Raw genomic sequence first — 27,498 nt, forward strand, 5'->3', positions numbered from 1 at the left:
TGGATTAGTCATTACCAGCATTTGACAGAATGTACTCTCGGGTCAAGTGGCCACTTCCTGATCAAGTTAAACTGTTGGCTCTCACTGAAATGGATATACATTTTCTGGCCCAGAAACAGCTTGCTCTTGAAATTGACATTATTGTAGTAGAGAGGATAGGAAACTCAAAATGACAGTTTTGGTTGGTCCATACACTTAAGTTGTAATAATGGTAGATTTGTATTCACTTCAGACAGAGGGGAGAATTGTTTTTAACAGAAGGAACTATACCTTTCTTCTGCTTTAAGTTCACTACAATGACTAATGAGTACAACATACAGTGGAAAGAAAATCTTAGCAACAGAGGATGTTTAAGCCAAAATCCGATCTCCTCAGTTTTAGCACTAAATCTTTAGACTGGATGTTTATTATCAGGCACCTGGCCTGTGGAATGGGTAACCTGACCAATTTATCCTTCATGAAGGTGCCCTGGTCAGTGTGAAGAGCAGAACAGCCAGACCAGTGCAGATTACCATCTGAGTCCCTGCAGTTTCAGAGATCTGGGGAGTTCCGGCTGGAGGGTCTATGATCACCAGGTGCAAGCAACTTAGTGCAGAAATGCTCCTGCTCCTTCCTAAATCACAAAATAATTATAAACAATTACTTGGTCTTCTTTTGCTGTACCATTTCCTTTCTCTGGTGTGGTCAAAAGAAGTGGTAAAAGGTCATTGATTTGTAATGTTAACTCATGTTTCTGATTCCATAGGTGCTGTCGACTTCACTGAATATTTAATTGTTCACTACCAAACACAATTGGATGTAGCAGCATGTAGAGCTGAGATCTGATCCATGTTTTGTGGAATTTACAGTAGCTCAGTCTATCACTGCTTCAGCTGTTTGACATGCAAGTGTTCCTATGTTACAGCTTCATCAGGTTGACCCTTCATTTCAGGTATTCCTGATGATATTCCTGGCATGCCCTGATGTACTCTTCATTGAACCAGGTTTGAATGTAATGGTAGAGTGCAGGATATGTCAGGCCATGAGGTTGCAGTTTGTTGAATACAATTCTGCTGCTGGAGATGACAAGGTCAAAGCAAAAAGAGAAAACTTGGGTAAATATTTCCAAACCTCTTGAAAACATTTCTATACTGTTCTTCTGGGGTTTCCTCCAGGCTTTGCCAGAGCTATGGCAGTCAACACCCAAGGAATTTCTGCACAAGAGAGGTACAAGGACATTTGTGAGGGCTCCAGAAATGATGCCAAAAAGGTACAGGCCAAAAAAGCCTTTGGCTCCAAGACCAATACATGGTAAGGCAGTAGCATTTTGGGTTGTCTTTATGTTGCCATTCTCAGATTAGGAAAAAAAACCTGATGTGATTCCTGAATAGGAGTCAGTAATGGCAAAAGTGAAGACTGCAGATGCTGGAAACCAGAGCCTATATTGGAATGGTGCTGGAAAAGCACAGCAGGTCAGGCAGCATCCGAGGAGCAGGAAAATTGACATTTCCTGATGAAGGGCTTTTGCCCGAAACGTCGATTTTCCTGCTCCTCGGATGCTGCCTGACTAGGAGTCAGTAATGTTAATGGTATCACTGTGCACCCACACCACACTGAAAGTAGAGGTTGTACACCCATCGATTGTAGCATCTCCTCAGTGTCTCACTAGCCACGTCCCTCAGCTGGTCATCACCTTTGCCACTCTGTTGGCTATATCACTAATTGCCTGCTTCACCATTTCACTCAGAGTGTGGCAGCGAGTGAGACAACAAGGGTTCTTTCTGAACGCTCCTCTGGATCAGTAGATTTCTAACACATTTTAGAGGCAGAATGCTGCTTCATAAACTTAAGTATGAAGCCATGACACAAATCCTGTGGCATTGCTGACAGCCTTGTTATAGACACTGCGCCTGCATGGGCTGAGTGTATTCCCTATAGTTGCAGTGGCAACAAATGTAGCCCCAAAATGAATCCTGCCTCCAACGACTATTCAGGGATTCCTGCTAGGAAGTGGCAATCAGATGAGAGCAGATAAGACTAAGTTTTTAACATCCTTCCTTCAATAAGATGCCCAGAAATGAACAAAATACTCCGAATGTGGTCTGACCGATGAATTGTAGAGATGTAGCATCATTTCCTTGCTTTTACACTCTATGGTCAGTGACTGTCACAATCTTGGAATTGTTTTGTTTTTTTCTGACAATGTAACATTCATTTGTTGTTTATTTTAGTCACGCTTCAGTTTATATGCCAAAAGAAACTTACCGTTTTCATCCAGTGAGAAGTCATCCTGTGCATAGCGGAACTTCTCAGGACCACAGGCAACAAAAATGTCATCATCACCAAAGAAATCCTGAAGGCACATCACCTAGAGTGGACAGAAGAATAACAAGGTAAGTATTCTATCACAATCAAACCGACAACAAAATGTGTGTACACAACCCACCCAATTCTCTTTCCAGCTGATCTCATCACCATGGAAAAGCAGGCTGTTTTTTATAAAGGGTGGCATATTGAAAATCTACCAGTTTCTCTTTTATTTCACTTTGCCTGGACTTGAATCTCTGTTGCTAAATCTTGTATTCACCATCATTGCTCCAGAACCTCAGTAAAAACAGAACTTTATATTTTTCTACAGCATTATGGACAATGTAATTCCCTGACCAAGATTTCACTTGGCTTATCTGTGCAAGGTTCCTGGCTGATATTGAATGAAATACAAACAAAATAGCTGCATGTGACTTTTTAAAACATCACTTTTGTTCTAATGATCAAGGACAATGCTCCCTGCCACCATCTACATTTATCCAGGAATTTTACGATTCAGTCCACAAAGAAGTTTGTGGATATATACTAAATATATACTGAGCATCTTTCTGATGGTGACTTCATTATTTTGCCCACAGTGGCACTACACTTAGTTTTAAGACCTTGAAAGCCTACATTCAAACAAGAAGGTTACCACGGTTAAGCATTTCTAGTGTAAGGTTTAGATTAGAACTTTTAACTTATTTGTTTTCAGAACAGATGCTAACTCACTTGCTACTTCTCCCACCATTTTCTATCTTTCTTTCAGATTTACAGCATGTTTTTGATTGTATCAGTGCTAAATGTGCAAGAGATATTGTATTTCAATACCCATGACAAAAGACTGCAAGTATATCAGAAATTATCAGTCTCCAACAGGGATTCTCTGTTCGTAAACATCACAGGTTAAAATTCCATATTTACTCAATATAAATGTCCAATACAGAGAAAGTTTCCCTTTACCTACAGGTCACTTTTTTGGTTTATTAGTTTTCAAAATATTTTATTTGCAGTATATAAATTGTTTGTGTCTGATAAATGGAGCTTGCAAGAAATTGCTCTCAAAAGTCTAGATTTTTGATTTCCTCTGAAGGCACAGGTATCAGATTTCCAATACCACAAAGTGTGGTGATTTTCATGTGAACTTAGGACTCAAAGCAGAATCCTATAAGGACCTGAGCAATATGGCGAGGTGTGTGGCAGAATTGAGTGAAATGTCCAGTGAGGCATATCTCAAAGTCAAGAAAATCTTACCACATCTTTAATGATTTTTGCAAACAGAGTGGTGAGATTCTTGTCAGAGAACAATGAGTTGCCAATTGATAGTGATTTACACTTGTTAAGTTCTATGCTAACAGACCAATTCATCTCATTTATTACTAATTTTTGTAATCAACTTCTTCACAAATGTTATCACACACCTCTCGAGCAGGTAGGACTTGAACCCGGGTCTCCCAATCTAGGGGTAGGGATGCTACCACTGCACCACAAGAGGTCCATTTAGAAACTGGTTATGATCTAACAAAATTCTCCCAACAAATTAGGCATCAGGCAAACTCAACGTTGGAAACCAGAAAAGCTGCTTGGCAAGTTGAGCTCGCCACTTGCATTGAATGACCCCCACGGTGGATACTAGACACTAAAATCTCAGAGCAAGCTGCATGGGCACCATTACATGTACCCCATATGTGACTGGCACTGGTATCTTACATGTGCCAGGCTCTAACAGCCCTCATGACATATCTCAGATTCACTCAGAGGACGTGTCTGCAATTCAACGATGCACTTCCAGCTGCACTGACAACTATCACTATGATGCTGCAGCAAGGATCAACTAGGCTGCATCTCCAGGCTCTTTATTTCAGTGTCATAGCACTCACACATTGAGCCTACCTTGATGCTCACAGCAACTCTGCCTTGCATTGCACTGCCTTGACTTCATGCACGTAGGTACCATGCTCATGTCACTGCTGGTTTGCCTTGCCATTTAGAGCAGACGCAAAGCTAGGAAGTTTGCAACCTTTGCCAGTAGGCCTCAGTCCAGTCAAGGGAGACTGCCTTTGCTCAGGATATTCCAGCATAGCAAGTCAAGGGAAGCCTGTGATACCAGGCCACAGCCTGCTCAGGGACAGGGAGAGCCAGAGTCAGGATGATCTCTTCATAAGGGTGAGGAGCCTGATGGCGGCAGCACAGCACTCCTCTTGGCTCTTTCTGATGTATTATGGGCTGTTTTCCTCTGTTGGTGCAAGTGTAAAGATAGCCCAAGTGAGTAGGCAGTACAGAGGGCATACAAGATGAATGGTGTCAGGGGTTGGGGTGCGTCGGGAAAAATGGGGAAGATATTGCAGGCAATATTAAAAGTGATACAGCATATGATTTGGTGGGAAGTGGGTACAACAGCAGAGATAGAACCTGAGTGGGGTTGCTTATGCTGATGGAGTGGAGAAGGTAATTGACTTTCTTCTTACAGTGCTGGGCATTCCATCAGATGGCTAAAAGTAATTTTAACCCAAGTGGCAACTTTGGAACAGGCTGGCATAGACTGGCATTATGACTTCCACAGCTTGTCCTGGAGGTGCAAGAAGTCCAGACTCTGTACCATTCCATTCAGCATAACCTCCAGGCAAAATGGAATGCCAATCCATCCCCCTCTGTCAAGTTTACGGCAAATGTCAGGAACATGACATGGTGCATGACAGGCTTTTAAAGATAGCACCTATACCAGGGATGCCGGTTAATCTGGGAACATTGCATAGTAAGATATGGTGCAAATCGGGCAAAATACACATCATGGGGTGGGAATGGTAAATAATGCTTAATTTGGTAAGATAAAGTGAGAAAACTCAGTGACAATTCCTCCATCAAACTTTTTGTGACTCGCACTTAGCCAAAATACCTTGAGGTTCAACCCCTAGACAACATCAATCAGCCATTCAACTGCAATTACATTTAAAGTTAAAGTTGATCGAGTCCTCAAATAACTAGGCACCCTTACTTACCAGCAGATAGCAGTCCAGAGAATGGACTTTCACAGCTGGGGTGACACAATGACAACCATGTCTGCTAATGTTAAAGATTGATTCATTTAAAGATTTTTTGTACAATTTCTATGCCTTTCTATCCTTTCCTCTAGCAAAGTGATCAATATCATTAATTTTAATGATGAAAAGCAGTTTACAGCATGGAGTGCCCCTTCACAACACTATTTCAATCTGCTATTACTAATAATTGGGACTTACTGAGAAATATGATACTGATAATTAGACCCAACCAAGAGAGGCGATTTTTTTGAGTCCCTTTAATCTTCAATACACATGTCGATAAGATTTTGGAAGCAACATCAACAGGAATGTTTAAACAGGAATTGGAATAAACTTGAAAAGTAAAAAGCAATACAGCCTGTTTGGAAGACTACATCCAATGCACAAGCTCTCTTTTCATAATAGTCGCTGCCTTACTCAGGCAAGTTTTTAAAGGTCATACGTCCTTCAGTGTTTGAGTGAATAGTCAAGTGAGCATGGACAGGTAGTTTGGAGAGGTAGTTGGGTCAGGTTGGGCAGGGTCATGGGGAGGTCAGTCAGGTGGAGGGGTGGTGAAGTTGGTACATACAAGGGTGGGATGGTTGGTTGCGATGCTCAGTTGAGTTACTCCGGTTTATCCTTAGGTTCAATTATAACTGGTGTAACTCAACATTCCAAGGCTAACTATGTAGGTATGCCCCCTCCACCACCACCACCACCAAATACCACCACCACATTCCACACAGCTTCATATCTGATCCAAGGATTCCCTGGCAGAGGAAATCATTCCTTTGGAAGTTTAAACATAGAGATTAATTTCAGTATTTAAATGTGCAATTAGACTTGTGAGGTCCTGATGTGCATCTCCACTGGTCTACAGCCAACCTTGATAATCTGCATACTGGAAGGTATGATTGCTATTTTTTCAAACCCAATGGTTGAGAGAGACATCTCCAACAGCAACTTTGTGACTTTCAAGTTTATCACACATTTATTCTCAGCTGACGTTGCTGTGACACTTGATGTTAAATGAAGATGAGTGCTATCACCTCATCCTGACTTTCATATACATTTTGGGTACCTTAAACGGAAAGCGATTTTAGATTAGATATTTATTTTCATGTGCATTCCAAAGGATATAGCTGCAAACAACTTTAAACAATTGACTTTGAGTCTGATGTTGTAAAGACACAATTCAAAATGGAAGCAAGTAACCAGAGACCAGAACCAAAGTTGTATGCTCAATCTGTAAAGGCTCCCCTGTATTAGTTTTCAGTCTAGCTGAGGCTTCATGCAAACTTAAGGGTTGGAGCCCAGAGTGAATTTTGTTAAAGACTGGTTCTCAATCATTGATACAGCCAGCTGGTATTGACCTCCATTAGAACCGAGTGACAATTTGACTACATTTTTATTTTGATTAATTTTGATTTGTATGTTGTTAAGCAACTTAAATGTTCCAAACCTGCTGTAAGTGGACTTTCCAGGGATGTGTACTCTCCTGGATACTGGGCTATGAGTTCTCTTACTCCATTTAAATCAAATGGGAACTCCTTTGCTGTTTCGAGTCTGCATACCAGCAGCAACTACAATGGGTTGCCAGCCCAGAATCTGAATAAAATATTAACCATTTGGCAGAGGCTTGGCTTTGTTTTGGGGTTTTGCTATGGGCTGACCCAGAGTCCCTCTGTTCTGCACATGTCCTGAGTGAGGCTATACAATTGCCTTCACTCAAGTGGTGTTCGCCAAGCTTAGGTGGCCTAGTGACGGTGTCCACTTCCATTGACAGATCCTGTAACTCTAATGCACCACTTGCCACATTTTCTAATGGCAAAATCAGTTGTAGTGCTATTTGAAGTCCAGTTGGGCTTCAGCTAATAGGTGCTTTTGCATGATTACGTCATTAGTTCCACATACCAAAATGCCTCTCAGCATCCATTAAGAGTCAAACCAAATTCACATGCCTATGCATTTCATCTTAACGTCATCAAAAAGTCCAACATAGATTTCTCTGGTTCTCAAACTGCTGAGTAAAAATTACACTATCTCAGAATTAGAGGAGGCATGGGTTCATAATATTTCTTAACTTGTGGTAACTCGGGTGATAATGGTTTGACAGTGGAGGAGGCCCAAGGTCTGCATGTCCTTGATGGAGTGGGAGGGGGAGTTGAAGCATTCAGCCATGGGGCAGTAAGGTTGGTGGGTGCAGCTGTCCCAGAGATGTTCTCTGAAATGATCAGCAAGAAGGCATCCTGTCGCCCCGATGTAGAGGAGACCACATTGGGTGCAATGGATGCAGTAGATGACATTAGTAGAGATACAGGTAAATTTCTGACATGTGGAAGGATCCTTAGGGGCCTTGGATGGAGGTGAGGGGAATGGTGGGGGTGTAGGTTTTGCACTTCCTATGGTTGCAGGGAAAGGTGCCAGGAGTCGGGTGTGGGCTGGTGGGGGTGTGTGGACCTGACGAGGGAGTCCGGAGGGAATGGTCTCTCTCTGGAACACTGATAGGGGTGGGAAGGGAAACATATCTTTGGTGGTGGGGTCTGTTTGGAGGTGGCGGAAGTGGCGGAGGATGATGCGATGTATGCAGAGGTTGCACGGCTGAACACTTCAACTCCTCTCCCACTCTGTCAAGGACATGCAGGTCCTGGGCCTCCTCCACCGTCAAAACACTACCACCTGACGCCTGGAGGAAGAACACCTTGGGACCCTGCAATCACATGGGGTAAATATGGATTTTGACAGTTTCCTCATTTCACCTTCCCCACATTATCACAGTCCTAAACCTCCAACTCAGCACCACTCTCCTGACGTGTCCATCACTTCCCCCCCCCCCCGACCAATCACCTTCATCCACCTATCCCTATCTCAGCTACCTTCCCCCCAAGACCAGCCCAACTTCCATTTATCCCTCAGCCCCCCGACCCACAAGCCTCATTCCTGATGAAGGGCTTATGCCCAAAACGTCAATCCTCTTGCTCCTCCTGCCTGATCTGCTGTGCTTTCCCAGCAACACACTCTCAACTCTGATCTCCAGCATGTGCAGTCCTCACTTTCTCCCAGTTTTCAAAGGCAGGGTTGAATGAGTCAAGCTTCCCAAATAAAGGCATAATGCCAGAAATACTTACTCCAACTCAAAGACAATTTCTTCAGGAGCATTTTTCTCATCAACACTGAAATAATTCTACAGAGGCCAGATCCCATCACCAAGTCACCCTTTATTTACACATTCATAGTAATTGATAGTGGGCCTGCTTCCTCAGAGGCAGCTTGGAGAGCAAACAGAATCTCTGACACTCCTGGTTTTTTTTTCTCTTTTTAGTGAACAGAACCTCTGATGCTCCTGTTTATTTGTCTTTTTTTTCCTTTAGAGTGAACAGAATCTCTGACACTCCTGTTTATATATTTTTTTCTTTTTTTTCTTTTTAAAACCCCCACACTACCAGCTAACTGCGGTAGTGCTTATTTTTTTCCCCAGCACCCATGGTGTGTGTGTGCAGGTGTGAGACACAGTGAGAGACACAAGGTGCACGAATCTTTATTCAATTTCCACCAGCAGGAAGATAGGAAAACACCCGAGTGGCCAGTGACAAGCACTGCCCTTCACAAAAGGCAATGCTGTGTGATCAAACAGTGAAGGGGAGGGCAGAGATTAAATCAAAATAGAGTTGGAGGGGGAAATAATGCACTCCACTCCCTGCGGCGCCCACCTCTCTCTGAACAACTCCAGAGTGTTGGTCGACACGGCATGCTCCTTCTCCAAGGACACCCGCACCCTAACTTAACCGCGGAAGACGGGCAGATAGTCGGCCCTAACGACCCCCTCCACGGCCCGCTGCTTGGACCTGTTTATGGCACACTCCTGTTTTTTTTTCTTCTGTTTTTTTTTATATACATGGTCCACGGACTCCACAGCGCCACAGAACAAGCAGTTGGGCTGGGAGTCCGTGAACCACCGCAATTTGTGGTTGCAGGGGACTGCTGCGTGCAGCACCCACACTCCTGTTTATTTTTTTTAATTTTAACCCCCACACTACCACCTAAGTGCGGTAGTGCTTATTTTATCCCCAGCACACATGGTGTGTGTGTGTGCAGGTGTGAGACACAGTGAAAGACACAAAGTGCACGAATCTTTATTCAAATTCCACCACCAGGAAGATAGGAAAACACCCGGGTGGCCAGTGACAAACACTGCCCTTCACCTCAAAGGGCAGTGCTGGGTGATCAAAAACAGTGAGGGGGAGGGTAGGGACTAAATCAAAATAGAGTTGGAGGGAGAAATGATGCACTCCACTCCCTGCAGCGCCCACCTCTCTCTGAACAACTCCAGGGTGTTGGTCGACACCGCATGCTCCTTCTCCAAGGACACCCGCGCCCTAACTTAACCGCGGAAGACGGGCAGGCAGTCGGCCCTAACGACCCCCTCCATGGCCCGCTGCTTGGACCTGTTTATGGCACACTCCTGTTTATATCTATCCGCCAGGGCTCCCTGATTGGTCCAGATTAACAGCCTCAATCAGGGAATCATATTCTATAAGGTCCAGCTGGCTGATCTCGTTACAATCACTACATCTGGTATCGTTTTCTCAGGACTTGTTTATAGTCTCAGCATCAGCACTACTACATTGTGATGCATCTGAGACTACTCAGCTGCCAGCCAGTCAGATCATCCAACAGCTCATGTGAGCAGGACATCCTGACCCTGGGAGACACAGTACCACTATCACATTTCAAAAGCCACTCCCAATGTAAAATTCAGCCTCTTTCTCTGCCCACTCTCTCATCTCCATGGTCTTACTCATCCTACTTAGGAGGGTAGAGAAAGTGGGGATTGTAGATGCTGGAAATCAGGGTTGAAAAGTATGGTGCTGGAAAAGCATAGTAGGTCAGGCAGCATCCAAGGAGCAGGAGTGTTGATGTTTGTGGCAAAAGCACTTCATCAGGAGTGTCCATATTCCTTGTGAAAGGTTTATGCCCAAAACGTTGACTCTCCCGTCCCTCAGATGCTGCTTCACCTATTGTGCTTTTTCAGCACCACACATCAACTACTTAGGATGGGGGCACAGTAGACAGTGAAGAAAGTTTTCTAAGATTACAAAGGGAGCTTGATCAAATGGATCAATGGATGGTGTTGGGAGTCCAATCTGGATAAATGCGATGTATTGCATTTTGGTACAACAAACAAGGGGTAGGGTTTATACAATTCACGGTAGGGCCTTGGGTTGTGCTGTAGAACAGAGGGATCTAGGGTGCAGGTACATAAATCTTTAAAATTTGTGTCACATATAGACGGGGGTTAATAAGGCATTTGGCACACTTGCCTTCATTGCTCAATCCATTGAGTAGAGGAGTTGGGAAGTCATGTTGAGATTGTACAGGGCAGTGTATCCAATTCTAGTCGCCCGGTTATGAGAAAGATATTATTAAGCTGGAGAAGGTTTAGTAGAGGTTTATCAGGATTTTGCCAGACATGAAACAATCTTCATTGTACTATCAGCCACGTGCCTAACTAAGTGTTGCTTAAATATGCCTAATGTATCTGACTGTATTACCACTGCTGGCAGTGCATTCCATGCACCCGCCACTCTCTGTGTAAAGAACCTACCTCTGACAACTCCCCTAAACCTTTCTCCTATCACCTTAAAATTATGGCCCCTTGTGATTGCCATTTCTGCCCTGGGAAAAGGAATCTGGCTATCCACTCTATATATGCCTCATCATCGTTTACACCTCTATCAAGTCAGCTCTCATCCTTCTTCACTCCAATGAGAAAAACCCAAGCACCTTCAACCTTTCTTCATAAGATCTGCCCTCCAGTCCAGGAAGCATCCTAGTAAATCTCCTCTGCATCCTCTCTAAAGCTTCTATATCCTTCCTGAACAAAATATTCCATGTCTGGTCTAAAGAGGGCTCTATGGAGCTGCAGCATAACCTCGTGGCTCTTAAACTTAATCATCCTGCTAATGAAAGCCAACACACCATATGCCTTCTTAACAACCCTATCAACTTGGGTAGCAACTTTGAGGAATCTATGAACATGGACCCCAAGATCCCTCTGTTCCTCCACACTGCCAAGAATCCTACCTTTAACCCCATGTTCTGAATTCAAAATTCGACCTTCCAAAATGAATCACTTCACACTTTTCCAGGTTGAATTCCATCTGCCACTTATTAGCCCAGCTCTGCATCCTGTTGCAACCTACAATAGCCCTCCACACTATCCACCACTCCACTAACTTCATGCCATCAGCAAATTTACTGATCCACCCTTCCACTTCCTCATCCAAGTCATTTATAAAAATCACAAAGAGCAGAGGTCCCAGAACCGATCCCTGTGGAACACCACTGGTCACCAAGCTCCAGAGTGAATACCTTCCATCAACTATTACCCTCTGTCATGTATGGGCCAGCCAATTCTGTATCCAGACAGCCAGATTTCCCTATATCCCATGCCTTCTTACTTTCTGAATGAAGAGAAAGTGAGGACTGCAGATGCTGGAGATCAGAGCTGAAAATGTGTGGCTGGAAAAGCGCAGCAGGTCAGGCAGCATCCAAGGAACAGGAGAATCGACGTTTCGGGCATTAGCCCTTCTTCAGGAATCATTCCTGAAGAAGGGCTTATGCCCAAAACGTTGATTCTCCTGTTCCTTGGATGCTGCCTGACCTGCTGCGCTTTTCCAGCAACACCTTTTCAGCCACTTTCTGAATGAGCCTACCGTGGGGAACCTGATCAAACACCTTACTAAAATCCATGTACGCCACATCTAATGCTCTACCTACCTCTGAGATTGTACAGGGCAGTGTGTCCAATTCTAGTCGCCCGGTTATGAGAAAGATATTATTAAGCTGGAGAAGGTTTAGTAGAGGTTTATCAGGATTTTGCCAGACATGAAACATAGAACATGTTTCTATGTTTATCTCTACGTTTATCAATGTGTTTTGTCACATCCTCAAAGAATTCAATAAGGCTTGTGAGGCATGACCTGTCCCTCACAAAGCCATGCTGACTATCTCTAATCAAACATGGTTTTCCAAGTAATCATAAATCCTGTCTCTCATTTGCCCACCAGTGACATAAGACTGACTGGTCCATAATTCCCAGGATTATCTCTATTCTCTTTCTTGAAGAAGGGAATAACATTTGCCACCCTCCAATCATCTGGCAGTACTCCAGTGGACAGTGATGATGCAAAGATCATCGTCTTTGGCAAAGCAATCTCTTCTCTAGCTTCGCACAGCAACCTTGAGTGTATCCCATCTGGCCCAGGGGACTTATCTATCCTTATCCTTTTCAAAATTTTCAACACATCCTCCTTCTTGACATCAACATGTTTATCAGCCTGTTTCACACTGTCCTCATAAATGTCAAAGTCCCTCTCAGTAGTGATTACTGAAGCAAAGTATTCATTAAGGACCTCCCCTACCTCCTCTGACTCCAGGCGCAAGTTCCCTCCATTATCCCTGATTGGCCCTACCCTCACTCTGGCCATCCTTTTGTTCCTCATGTATGTGTAGAATGCCTTAGGGTTTTCCTTAATCCTACCCGCTAAAGCTTTTTCATGCCCCTTCTAGCTCTCCCAACTCCATTCTTCAGTTCCATCTTGTCTACCTTATAACCCTCTAGAGCCCTGTCTGATCCTTGCCTCCTCAACCTTAAGTAAGCTTCCTTCTTCCTCATGATTAGATATTCCACATCCCTTGTCACTCAAGATTCTTTCACCCTCCCATCCCTTCCTGGCCTCAGTGGGACAAACCTGTCCAGCATTATCAGCATATACTTCCTAAACAACCTCCATATTTCTGCTATGCATTTCCCTGAGAACATCTGTTCCCAATTTAGGTACCCCAGTTCCTGCCTAATAGCATTGTAATTCTTGCTCCCCCAATTAAATACTTTCCCATACCTTCTGCTCCTATCCCTCTCCACGACTATAGTAAAGGTCAGGGAGTTGTGATCACTATCACCAAAATGCTCTCACTAGGAGATCTGGCACCTGGCATGGTTCGTTGCCAAGCATCAAATCCAATATAGCCTCCCCTCTAGTCGATCTATCCACATATTGAGTCAGGAACCCTTCCTCAACACAGCTGAAAAGAACTTCTCCATCCAAGCTATTTGAATTAAGGAGGTTCCAATCAATATTAGAGAAGCTAAAGTCACCCATGACAACAACCCTGGTACTTCAGCACCTTGCCAAAATCTGCCTCCCAATCTACTCCTCTCTGTTGCAACTGGATGGTCTGTAGAAAACTCCCAATAAAGTGACTGGTCCTTTCCTATTTCTGACTTCCACCCATAGTGACTCTGCAGACAAACCCTCCACGACAACCACCCTTTCTGCAGCTGTGATACTATCCCTAATTAGCAATGCCACTCTACCACTTATTTTATCTCCCCCATTCCTTTTGAAGCATCTAAACCCTGGAACATCCAACAACCATTCCTACCCCTGTGATATCAAAGTCTCCATTATGGCCACAAATCATAGTTCCAAATACTAATCCATGCTCTAAGTTTATCACCCTTATTTCTGACATTTCTTGTGTTAAAATAGACATAGTTCAACCCATCACTCTGACTGCACCTTTGCTCTATCAATTGTCTATGCATATTCACAGACACTCTGCACTCTGTATCTAGCTGTTCACTACCTACTCCATTATCTGATCCATAGCTCCAGTTTCTATCCCCCTGCCAATCTAGTTTAAACCTTTCTGAAGAGCTCCAGCAAACCTCCCGCCCATGATATTAGTGCCTCTCTAGTTCAAGTGCAACCTGTCCTCCTCGTCAGGTCCCACCTTTCCCAGAAGGTATCCCAATGATCCACATATCTGAAGCCCTCCCTCCTACACCAGCCATGCAGCCACGTGCTCATCTGCACATGCCCTCTGCTTCTAGCCTCACTTGCCCATGGCACCAGTAGCAGTCCTGAGATGACTACTCTGCTCGTCCTGCCTTTTAGCTTCCAACCTAACTCCTTAATTCTCTTTTGAGGTCCTCATCCCTTTCCCTACCTATCTCATTGGTACCAGTGTGTAACACAACTTTGGCTGCTCTTCCTCCCCCTTAAGAATGCTCTAGACTTGATCCAAGACATCCCTGACCCTGGCACCCAGAAGGCAACATACCATCTGGGAATTTTGTTCACGACCACAGAATCTTCTGTCTGTTCCTCTCACCACCGAATCTCTGATCACTATCACTCTCCTCTTCAACATCCCTCCTTTCTGAGCCACAGAGCCAGGTTTCAGTTGTAAAGAAATGTTGGATAGGCTGGGATTTTTTTCGCTGGAGCATAGGAGGTTCAGAGGCACCCTGGTAGAAGCTTAGAAAATAACAAGGGGATTATATAGAGTTAATGGTAGTTGCTTATTGCTAGGATGGGAGATTTCAAGACTTGGGGGCACATTTTTAAGGTGAGAGGAGACAGATTTAAAAAAGACACAAGAGGCAATTGTTTTACAAACAGGATTGTCGGGGGTGGAATGACCTGCCTGAGGAAGTGGTGGATGTGGGTACAAATACAGCACTTAAAAGATATTTGGATAGGTACATAAATGGGAAGGTTTGGAGGGATGTGGGCAAGGAGCAGGCAGATGGCACTAGTTGAGTTGGGATGATGTTTGGTATTGAGTGGTTGGATCTAAAGGTCTGTTTTCATGCTGCATGACTCGATGACTCTATGTAGCAATTACAGTGATCCGAAGATCACCTTTCCTTCTTTGGTTCCCAGCTTTTTCAGATTTTAAAACAAAAATTGAAAAGAACTTTTTTTCTCAGGGGGTCAGGAATCTTTAGAACTCTTCTTCAAAAGGCAGTGGAAGTAGTCTTTGACATTTTTAAAGCGAAAAAGGAAGGATTCTTGATAAGCAAGAGGGTGAACAGTTAGTGCGAGTAGGTAGGAACATGGAGTAATCAGAGCAGCGGGGAGGACATGCCTGAATGGTGGAGCAAGCCCAAGGGGTAAAAAGGCCTAACTCTGTTCCTAATTTGTAGCTGTTTACATGTATTTAGACAGATATGAATGCATTTTCACCGTTGAAGTACATCATGAGTAGCTCGCAAGAGTAATGGCAAGGCATTAGTTGCAGCATTCTTGAAGATTTAGGGAGTCTTGTTCAATGATATCACTAATATCCACAGTTTCTTGATCAGCAGCTAATTTGCAATTCAGCACAAGTTGCATTGTGCAAGTGACCCCTCGGATCACTGACAGCTATGGCGACGCTTTTATTTTAAGGCAGTCCAATATACACATTCTCTTTGACCTTGACAATCAAATCTCTGGGTGACTTCTGGGAATCCAAGAATGTCCATCCCTCCCCCACCCCCACCCCACATGACACTGGATGGAATTCCATGGCATGGGCTGTATTTGGATCATAAAACGTTACAATCTTCCAAGTTTAACACTTTTCAGCGGAAATAAGAGACAAAATTGAGTGAAGTGTCATTAATATTTACATGACGTTAAATACAGTGATGATCTAACCATCCTACGAGAACAATTTATAATTGTTTCAAATGAGTTTTTAAAATATATGCTTATTTCAGCATTGCTTCAGTAAAGAAAGGTCTCAAAGTTGAACTTTTCTAAGCAGAATCAAATGTTTAGATGATAGAACAAGATGCTTGTCTTTGTTTCGACACACCATCAGAAGTACAGCTAAATGTTATGCAGAGTTTTGCACTGCAGTAGGTGCTTAGTTCTTTCCAGGCAGCTATATAAAGAAGTGTTTCAAACCCACACATAAAGCTTGTTACTGAGTAATTGTATTTTTGACACTAAGCTATTTTTAGACAGTGTAAATTGAGTGTATTTCTTCAATAATAGCCCAATGTTTTAAATTATTTTCCAGTTGTTGCAGGAGGATGTTCCATATTCATTTCATTTTTAGCTTTATCGTTCCACAAATGTGATATTAATAGCAATTTTTCTTTCTGCACATTTAATGATACTACCTTCAAACACAACATTCCTGCAATAATATGATTTACTGACAGAAAGATAATTAACAAATTTGAGATGGAGAGTGCACCTCATCCTTCTATGTGAGAATTAAATCCTCATGGTGAAAATGATATTATCATTTCCAAGGCACAAGTTTCTGTGTGAAATGATTGTTTTATAATGAAACATGCTGGAATTAATGACATTAATAAAAGAGATAGAAATTTTCTTTGAGCTACTCTTCGTTGATTATAATTTATGAAAGCTATCAAATATTGCTAATCCAGTTAAGTGAAAATCCAAATCCAAACACGTAAAGTATTATGGAATTAAAATATTAAATGTTTAACTAGCCTTGGAGCTTCTTCAACATATAATTTTCTGCTTCTAAATCTTACTAATTTCTTCTCTGTCTTAGGTGTTCTATAACACCCAGCTTTGCTCAATTTAGAAAGCCATTTTTCTTTCAAATCACCTCACAGTGCAATTTAGAAACCAGACAGGAATTTCTATGCTTAACTTTTGACCCTGAGGCAATAACTCAGGAAATTTGTAACTACTTGAAAGTTTTTGGGGAATCTATATTAGTTCTGGAAAATGATTGCAAATGATGTTTAAGCATTTATAAAAGGACAATTTATAACTTTTGTATAATAAGAAATACCATCCAGATCAACTGGCGACCCTTGACCTCGAAGCAGCACCAAGTGGAAGTTAGAGACTGTATGGGTACGGACAGTAAGAGAGATCAAATGAACAGATGGGCTTCTGCTCCCTATGGAGAACTGGCCAGTTACTTGAAGAGAAATCTACTTGAAAGAATTATACAGCTGAATTTGGAACCACTTAGATTGCCTGCTTCTTGGTGTATGCCCTTCTAATTATAATTCACATTTCATACTAACTGTGATTTACTTGTTATTTTATGCTTAATTTACATTGACACAAATCAGAATGAAAGTTAAAATTACAAAAAGATGGGGCATGGCATGGTGGGGAACTTGCTATTGGCAATCCAGCTTAACTCTTGGGGGGATATATTAATTAAGGTGTTTGATGGTCTGCCAATGAAGTGGACACCTTTGTCCTGGATTGTGTTGAGCTTTTTAACTGATGCAGAGGCTATACTCATTCAGGCAAGTAGACAGTCCTCCATTACATTCGGGACTTGTAAACACAGACAGCCTCTGGGAGGTCAGAAAGTGAGCTCCTTGCTGGAAAATTCCTAGTTTCTGATGTGCTCTTCGTATTTAGTTTCAATATTTATATGGCCAGCCAAAATTGGTTTCTGGTTATTGGTGACCCATTCCCTCCCACCCCCAGGCTATTGATAGGTAGATATGCATTGATTATAATTTAGTTGAATATTTAGGTTAGATTCTCTATCATTGGCGATGGTCATTACTCATCATTTAGATGATCCAAATGGTATTTACCATTTGTCATTACAACCCAGCAGTTCCTATCCTATGTACTACATTACAAATCTTAATCCAGGATTTAAATTCATCAATTGTCACAATTTTCATTACAGTGTTATCCACTGCATCTTTCCCTCATTTGTAGCTCTGGAAAATATTTGTCTTAAGCTGGTGATCACATGCTTATTTTCAAGAAATTCAACACCTCAGTGACTTAAGATTTCCTAGATAGCTGAATATTCTTTTACTGGCAGATTTGAATGGTTCTCTCTTTTGCAGCTTCCCACTCTCCCTTTCCATTTCCAGCCACATAGCAGCCCCACCAATGCACCAAGCCACATCTTCTCAGCCCTACTGTAGTGCAGGCCAAATCATTTTCCTAACCCTGCAGCCCTTTTCATGTAACATCAACCCCCAGACTGAGCCAACATCAAACCTAGTCAGACACTCACTACAAACACTGACCTTCCCAGCTGCTCCTCGAATCACAGGCTGTATCTCTCCCGGGTTTGGGACTGTTTAGTGAACCTGGCAGGGAAATAGCCTGTGTTAGGAGAATCTGTCCATTCTAATTCCAGGAGGCAACTTTTCTCCCATTGCTTTCTCCCAAGATTGAACATTCTAAACCACTTTGAAGGTTTTTGACGTCAGATTTGTCCTTCTCACCTACACAAATGTACTTTGATCCCTGTTAACAGTCGTTATAGTTGTACTGCAAGTGTTTGGCCAGAGGCATAACTCATGCTGGAGCATAAGGCTTCAAGAGTTAGATATAGCTGTTAAGGCTAAAGGGACCAAAGGGTTTGGGGAGAAATCAAGAACAACGTACTGAGTTAGATGATCAACCATAACCATATTAAAGGGCAAAGCAGGCACAAAGGGCAACATGGAGAAAGTGAGGACTGCAGATGCTGGAGACCAGAGTTGAAAACTGTGGTGCTGGAAAAACACAGCAGGCCAGGCAGCATCCGAGGAGCAGGAGAATCGATGTTTCGGGCATAAGCCCTTCTTCATTCTTGAAGAAGGGCTTATGCCCGAAATGTCGATTCTCCTGCTCCTCAGATGCTGCCTGGCCTGCTGTGTTTTTCCAGGACCACATTTTTCAACAAAGGGCAAAATGGCTTACCCCTGTTCCTATTGTCTATGTTCCAGTTCCAGAGTCGAATCTTACAGTCTTTACTGCAACCAGTCTCTTCAGCCGTTTCTTGGTATCACATGAAGTGTGGTGAATTGACTGAAGCCTGGCACCTATGAAGCTGGTGACCTGAGGAGGACCCTGAACTGGATTGTCCACTCGGCATTTCTGGCATTAGTTGGTTCCAAGTGCTTTTGAATTATATTTTGCATCAAGTTGCTCGGCTCCCCTATCATTGAAGATGGGGTTGTTTGTAGAGTTATGTTCACCTCCTGTCAGTTGTTTAATTGTACACCACCATCTATAACTAGATGTGGCAGAATCTCAGATTTAACCTGATCTGAGATTGTAGATGCATAAATGTTTAAAAATTAAGCCATAAAATAAATAAACTACATCTGACTTAGATTTTATGTAACACTCCAAACGACACTTATACACAATCCTTCAGAACCAGCTGCTTCACATGTAGCAGTCAATTGATCATGCTTTAGACTTATCACCCATCTCGGAACCCATTAAACTGAAATGGAAGCAAGTTTTCCTTGATCCTCAGGACTAAGAGGAAAATCAGCAGCACTGTGTAATCGCTCTATTTATGGTACTGTATCCCTCCCCTCAATACAAAGGCTAATCCTGACTCTGCAGTTTGCTAAATCCCTTGTTCACGACACCAGTTTATTGGCATTTCTGAATTTTTCACCTTTAATGCATTTAGTTTGGTTTAAAAGTAAATTGTTTACTTGATAAAATAAATTTATTTTTGGAGGTGTTCATGAATCAGGAGCTGTCCATTGCGATATAAATATAAACAGATGACAGTTTCAAACATCAGTTCAAAGGATCTTTTCTCCCTAGGTTGCTGTCCTATCGAATGGCCTTTTTTTATTTGCATCTAAGTCCTTACGAATCTTTGAGCCTTTGATGGTAACAGTATAGATAGATACATAAACATTCCTGTTCTGGGGAGGAGGAAGAACTCAGTATGCTCACCTGTGAATGTCTCTTCACTGTGTAAGCACTCTGTGTGGTATCAATGTAGGACAACAAAGTTCAGATCAAGATCATGTACAATGTGGAAATCAAAGATGTAGATGCTTCCAACCACTCAATGACCTATTGTGTTTCAGATCCAACATGCTGTGCCATAATGCTAACTTGCGTCACGGGCCATTTATTTATTCACCACCTCCACCGAATACTGCAATCTTTACACGACCATGGAACATAAATCAGAATCTCATAGCTTTGCATCATATATCCACTGTGTCTCCTAGGGGAAAGATCTGTATATAAAATTGACAGAAATTAAGCTAGTGTCGATAACACTTTGTGTACCATGCAGTTTTTAAAGTGCAGAACAGAAAGAAAAGTTTAGCTGAAAGAAAGGGTCCAATTCAATACAAATACATTCTTCTGCAACGTAATTTCATGTCAGTTCACCTTTGGTACTCCACTGCACATGCAGTTTGGAAAAATAGTTACATTCTGCAATGTGGAGTGGCATGGTGGTCCAGTAGTTGGCACTGTTGCCTCACAGCGCCAGGGACCTGAGTTCAATTCTATACTTGGGCGATTGTCTGTGTGTAGTTTGCACATTCTCCTCACATCTAAGTACGTTTCCTCCTGGCACTCTAGTTTTCCCCTGCAGTCTGAAGAAGTGCATATTAGGTGGATTAGCCATGCTAAATTGTCCATAGTGTCCAGGATGTACAGGTTAGGTGGATTAGCTATGGGAATTGAAGGGTTACAGCGATAGGGTCAGTTTGGGTGGAATGCTCTTCAGAGGGTTGGTGTGAACTCGATGGGCCAAATGGCCTGCTTCCACACTGTAGCAATTCTATGAAATCAATTATTGCCGTTCAACGCTAACCACCTGATCTTGTCAATAGCAGCCTTAATTTCAAATATTTTCATAAACATGCTTGAACGAAAAGCAGCAAACAAGAGGGTTAATAAGATGCCACAAAATGAACTAAAAAATACGTTTTTGCTACTAGTAACACAAGAGACAATTGTTATCTCCTTTCAACCTGCTGTTTCTGCCTACCTCCAATCCTCTATTGCTTATTATCCACCCTCATAATACAATGTGTGGCATTTAAATTACAATTCTGCTCTGATATTCTGGAGATAATTACATGGCCACTGTCCACACCTGCTGCTTCACCATAAGAGCATTACCTTATTCAGTTCAGAAGGTAAAACCGATTATTAACTTTACATGATGGGGTTATATATCTTGAAATGCTCATCTCTAAGCATCTTTATTTAACTCATTACTCCTTTGAGCACAGCAGTACTGTTTGTGCAAAATCTGCAATTATACATCATGATAACATGCAGTGGAACTAAGTCATTTTGAATATTTTAATGGTTATGTTTCAAGGTGAATGTGCTACAGGACAAATCAGATCCCAGAATGAAATCTGACCTGAATGACTTTTTTTTTACCTTGGTCAACATGATGATCAGTTATTGAAACATTTCCACGAATTTCTTTAATAATAGAATAGAGGTTTATTATACAATGGATAAAACAAAAATTCAAACCAAGCTATCTATCAATTGTCTTTAAGGGAAGGAACTTTGCCTTCCTTGTCTGCTCTTCAACCTATATTGGACTTCAGACCCATTGCATTGTAGTTAACTCTCACTGCCATTCAGTTCAAGACCAATAAGGAATACACAATAAAGACTGGCCAAACCAATGATGCCAGATCCCATGAATTTTTTTTGCTTTAAAAAATAAAGAAAACATTATAATATACAGCAAAACAAATCCTTTAACCTATTTCCCAAAGCTATCCATTTACAGAGATCTAAGTCCAGACAAATTACCCCTCAAAATCAAATTTTTAATTTCTACTTAACCTGATTCTCTCCAATTTCTTTCCTATGAATTATGGTGTCTTCTTACAATACTCACAAAACAGAGACCAGACCTTCTGCATTTCCAGTAGCCTGCAGGTTTCTAATCAAACTCCACTCATCTGGAAGCTGCACAATCTTTTCTTTTGAGGTAACTGATTTCCTTGAACAGTCCCATTGTCCCTTAAGGACCGAAAACTAAACTTGCCTCTAACCCCAAGCAGGTCTCTTCTGAACTTCCCTAAAAGCTTTCAAGGTTTTCCAGGCTAAACTCAATCCTTCAGCATCCTGAACTGAAAGCAAGTTAATAGCTTTCAATGTTTATTCACCTGTCATAAAACCATTACAATACTAGCAATTTTCCATCAACATACCACAAGATTCTACAGCCACTTACTTTTTCAGCAATGCTAACTTAGGTCATTTTTCTAGATAGACTCTCTGATCGTGTTTTTAAAGAAAATGCTCATAAAAGTAACCAAACCCCACATGTCACTATTTTAAATCCAAACTCTAAAAATATTACCATATATTACGCTTCTTTCATCACATAATGAAGCTCCTACTTGAATATTAAACAAATAAGAAACATAAAGTGAACATTGAAGAATTAGTTGCTTCAACACAGTGACTACTGTTGAGGGCCAAAAAATTGAACATAATAATAAAGGAGATAAATATAGTTCTCTGGACTAAAGGAATCAAAGGATATGATGAGAAAGTAGGAACAGAATACTGAATTAGATACTCAGTTATGATCATATTTAATGGCCGAGCACACTCAAAGGTCTGAATGACCTACTCTTAAAGCTACTTTCTATGTTTTTATGATCAGAAAAGAAAGACAGGCTAACATTTTGGTTCAGCAATTTATCACCAGTCCTAGTCACAGTACCACTTGGCTAAAGAAAAATGCTTAATGTGGCGAAACAAAGGTTAACTACACCATACACCCATGCACACTATGAGCTGTAATGTGAATTTAAACATGAAGTAAGTTGGGAGAACAAAATGAAATAAATGCTGGAAATAGTAGACAATATCACCTTACCATCCTAAAGTGCATGACTAGTAGAAAATACCTTACTGACAGACAATAAGACTTAAGACAAGATCTACCACGCAAACCTAACAGGGAAAAAAAACTAAAAATGGCAGATATAACTACAACAGAACATTTTGTCTAATTCACAAGCTCAGATCTTTGATTTGACATTAATTTAATATTAGCAACACCCCATTTTAGACTAATACCAATTGCAAAATTCGGGCCACAGATGCCTCTTCGAAAATATTTAAAATGTGAATCACTCAGCAGTTCTCTTCATTAAGTTTGGTATGTAAGACCACAAATCCTTAATGCTAACAGTTGCATGAAAAAATGAACCCCATAGAGATAGTTGTACTGATCAGTTATTTGTAGTATAGGAAGAAGATAAATAATTAACTTAGGGTACACAAGATGACATTGGATATTAGCAAGCTCAAATTGATAAACATTGTTGAAAATAAAATCAGAAATCCTAGTCTTTATCAAAGGAGACAGAGAGTGCAAAATCAGTGAAGTTGTGCTGACAAGTCCAGACCAGTAAAAATGTTTTTGTATTTTAGCTTGAGTTTTTCTCACTCCTAAATGACTCCCTAGTGGTAGCTCATGCACCATTCGCAATACCTCCATTCTTGCCAGGGTTGGAGGATTTGAGCTATAGGGAGAGGTTGAATAGGCTAGGGCTGTTTTCCCTGAGCATTGGAGGCTAAGGGGTGACCTGAAAGAGGTTTATAAAATCACAAGGGGCATGGATAGGGGCATGGATTTCCTGGGGTGGGGAGTCTAGAACAATAGGGCATTGGTTTAGTGTGAGAGGAGAAAGATATAAAAGAGACTTAAGAAGCAATGTTTTCACACAGAGGGTGGTACGTGTATGGAATGAGCTGCCAGAGGAAGTGGTGGAGGCTAGTACAATTGTAACATTTAAAAGGCATCAGGATGGGTATATGATTAGGGAGGGTTTAGAGGGATATGGGCCAGGTGCTGGCAAGTGGGATTAGATTGGGTTGGGATAACTGGTCGGCATGGACGGGTTGGACTGAAGGGTCTGTTTCCATGCTGTACATCTCCATGACTCTATGACTCTATGACTCTATCAGGTGGCATAGATTGAAGGTAAGAAATCGAAGGTTGGACCGAAGGGTCTGTTTCCGTGCTGTACATCTCTATGACTCTATGACTTTCTTACTTGACTGAAAACATTAACTGATTCTGCCAGACCTGTTGAGTTTGTCCGGCAATTTGTGTTTTTATTCTCAATATTCACTATTAGCAGATCCTGGCAGCTACGCCAAAATGAAGCAAAATACATTTCCAAATATTTATTATAGACATCATTATATTAAAAAAACCTCAACAATGAAGCCCATCTAATACGTTAAAATCCCTTCAAATTTTAATATTTTATCAAAACAAACACTTATATCCTATAAAGGCTTGTAATCATTTAATAACCTCTTGGAGCTTTCAATCAAACTATAAACATACTGCCCCATCCCCACCCTTTGCTCACCGACTTTTATAATGTTATGGTGTTGAAACAGTCAACCTGCAATAATGCTGGAATTACAGCACTTAGCATTACAGCGATAAACAGCTATTGAAACAATAAAAATAGAAGTTTTCAATTCTGACATTGGAAGGCCATTGCTTTTTCAATTTTTAAATGATAGGTTACTTAAATAACTTGACAGTTCTACAGACTTTAACTGCCCTGCACGTGTACTTACGTCTATTGTAGAAATCTGTAATTCATGCAAAGCTGAATGAATCTGTTCAACCTTTGCATTGAATTCAAATAACCCTGCTGAGTTTGGGTTGCCCTTGTGTGGGAGTCACAAAGTGCACATGATTGGCCTCTGCACCCCCAGAATAGAATTTGTCAGAAACAAAGGTGGAGCTTTTGGATGCCACCCACCTGTCGAGGTCCGTTACATTTCTACAGCGACGTGCAAACCTAGGCAAATTGTGGATGCCACCAAAACTAAACACTGCTGCCTGTAGAATATTGGGGCAAAAATACACATAGGCCTGTGGTTTGGTCCCTGAATCAGCACAAACCAACATGCACTTCTGAACCTGACCAGAAATTAGGTTCTGGGTTCACTTTTGTGCAAGTTGTCAGATGCAGTTATGTCTTCAGAGGCCACTTACAGCTTATTTTAAAACCAATTGAAACAACATCCCCCCCAGGCTTCTCTGGAAACCATTACTTAAGTCATAGCAATCACCGAAAAATCCAGGGTGATATCAGAGTCTGATTAGAGGCTCAACACTTAGATGCTCTGGCCACTTGCCAGTATCAGATAGCTATACATTCAGTATTGTTATGATTGAGCTAAAATTATTAATGGACAAGCCAGATCCCAGACTGAAACCTGTCTTGATAGATCAAATTTTGGTTTTAATGAATGGTCTCCTGGCACTGCAGATTTTGTTTTAATAAAACAGAAGATTATCAACAAAAGAAATTAAGATAAAATAGAAGAAAACAAGCCCATATCTTTATGACACAAATTCAAAGATATTTAAACACACAAAAGTATAATCTCAATAATCCCAAAACGCTCCTTTATAAATTGGAAAGGAGGTAATAAAGCTTTTATATAGTCCCTAAAACACAGCTCCAGCACAGTATCCAAAATGCCACTCATTCAATATCCAAACCCAAGTTCCTGTATCTAACAACATGATAGGTTTAAGTCCCTTGTAACTTCAATTTATAGGCTGGAACTGCAGGTGGTTTGTCCTGGAGCTCTTAAACACCTGAGTCTCAACGGACTCAGCTTTAAGTAACCTCTTCAGCATTTTACCCCACCGTTTCTGGTTTGGGACTAACATTAACTCTTCACCATAAGTTAGTTCACTATATAACATTTCATTTTCAGGAGCAGTGTCTATATCGCCAGACTCAACCAAGGATCTCAGCCTGCCCCACTCAAAGTAAAACTGAAAACAAAAGTCTCCCTCTTTGGGTTATGGGTGCCTCTGTGAAATTTAGAGATATTTAAGTTTAGAAATATTAACATCAGACATACAGAAAGTCCACAGGTTACCAACTGAACAACCAAAAACCCAACTTACAATACATAATGTTAAAATTATATATAAATCACACAATTTACATCACAGTCTTTTGACTCATAGTCCACTTACTCATGCACGTTTTCCTGTCCACAGTAGTTTTAATGTAACAGGGATCAAAAATGTGTTCATACACTTATGCACTCCCAAAACCATGTCTCTTAACTGATACCTACTGTCCAAATGGAACATCACCTGAACCTTAGTTTTGTGGTCTTTGGTGCTGGCTATAAGGAGAGCAGACTGAACACTTGCCTCATGCATCATTTCCCAAGTTGTGCATGAATAGCAAAATCTTATGTTAAGCACTTCATTTTATGAACGTATTAATCAGGAGGGCCCCACCATTTGGCGACTCAAACCCCCTTGCCAACTCAATAAAAGTATAACTGATCTGGTTGTGGCTTCAACACCACCATCTAACCCCATCTTAACATTGTGAATGGTCCTGCCTTCACCATTCTCTTGGAAAAGAGTTGCAAAAGCTTCTGTCCCTCAGATGAAAAAATCCTTTTTATCTCCATTTCAAATGGGAGACCAATCACTTTAAATTGTGGTGATTAGTTCGAGACTCCCAACATTAGGAAACATTTTTTCAGTTTCCACCTCAAGTCCCCTCAACATCTTATATGTTCCAATGAGATCACTTCACATTGTCTTAAACTTCAATATTTACAGGCCTAATCCTTCTCTATGCCAAATTGAACAAGTTCTCATCTTCCAACATTATACTCCACCTGGCTAGTATTTTGGCCACTCGCTTGAACCATCTATATCCCTTTACAGACTCCTCCTGTTTTCTTAACAACTTACTTCCCTACCTATCTCTGTATAATTAACAGATGTAGTTTCTATACATTATAATGCCTTCATCCAAATATTTAATATAGATTGTGAATCAATGCAGCGTCAACATGATTTCTATGGCACTCTACTAGTTATGCCCTGGTAACCTGAAAATGACCTGTTTATGCCCACCCTCAGCTTCCTATTAGTGTGGAAAGAAGATTTATGAGCTAATATGTCACCTCATACTATTATACTATACCTCCGCGCCCAATTCTTCCGCCACCTTCGCCTACTTCTTCAACCAGGATTCTCGCCCACCCTCTGACGACCCCTTCTCCTGCCTCCAACACATCCCTCCACCTGGACACCCCGTGCTGGCCTCTTACCTGCCCTCGATCTCTTCATAGCCAACTGCCGCCGTGACATTAACCGCCTCAACCTCTCCACCCCTCTCACCCACTCCAACCTCTAACCCTCGGAACGTGCAGCCCTCCACTCCCTCCGTTCCAACCCCAACCTCACTATCAAACCGGCAGACAAGGGAGGCGCAGTAGTAGTTTGGCGCACCGACCTTTACACCGCTGAGGCTAAACACCAGCTCGCGGACACCTCCTCCTACTGCCCCCTTGACCATGACCCCACCTCCCACCACCAAACCATCATCTCCCAGACCATCCATAACCTCATCACCTCAGGGGATCTCCCATCCACCGCCTCCAACCTTATAGTCCCACAATCCTGCACCGCCCGTCTCTAACTCCTGCCCAAAATCCACAAACCTGACTGCCCCGGCCGACCCATTGTCTCAGCCTGCTCCTGCCCCACCGAACTCATCTCTGCATACCTCGACACGGTCCTGTCCCCCTTAGTCCAAGAACTCCCCACCTACATT

The 27,498-nt window shown here is 41.8% G+C and overlaps 1 protein-coding gene across 4 annotated transcripts in view; it reads right to left on the bottom strand.

The window, feature by feature from the left end:
* The window catches only part of dclk1a (doublecortin-like kinase 1a), a 345,606-nt gene that overhangs the window by 172,574 nt on the left and 145,534 nt on the right, over positions 1-27,498 (bottom strand). For all 4 annotated transcript variants that reach the window (XM_043692070.1, XM_043692072.1, XM_043692071.1 and 1 more), the window contains exon 4: positions 2,245-2,347. In XM_043692070.1, the coding sequence (XP_043548005.1) occupies positions 2,245-2,347 (103 nt within the window). The remainder of the gene's footprint in view (positions 1-2,244; positions 2,348-27,498) is intronic.

The sequence above is a fragment of the Chiloscyllium plagiosum genome, chromosome 6, assembly GCF_004010195.1.
Source record: "Chiloscyllium plagiosum isolate BGI_BamShark_2017 chromosome 6, ASM401019v2, whole genome shotgun sequence".
Classification (NCBI taxonomy): Eukaryota; Metazoa; Chordata; class Chondrichthyes; order Orectolobiformes; family Hemiscylliidae; genus Chiloscyllium; species Chiloscyllium plagiosum.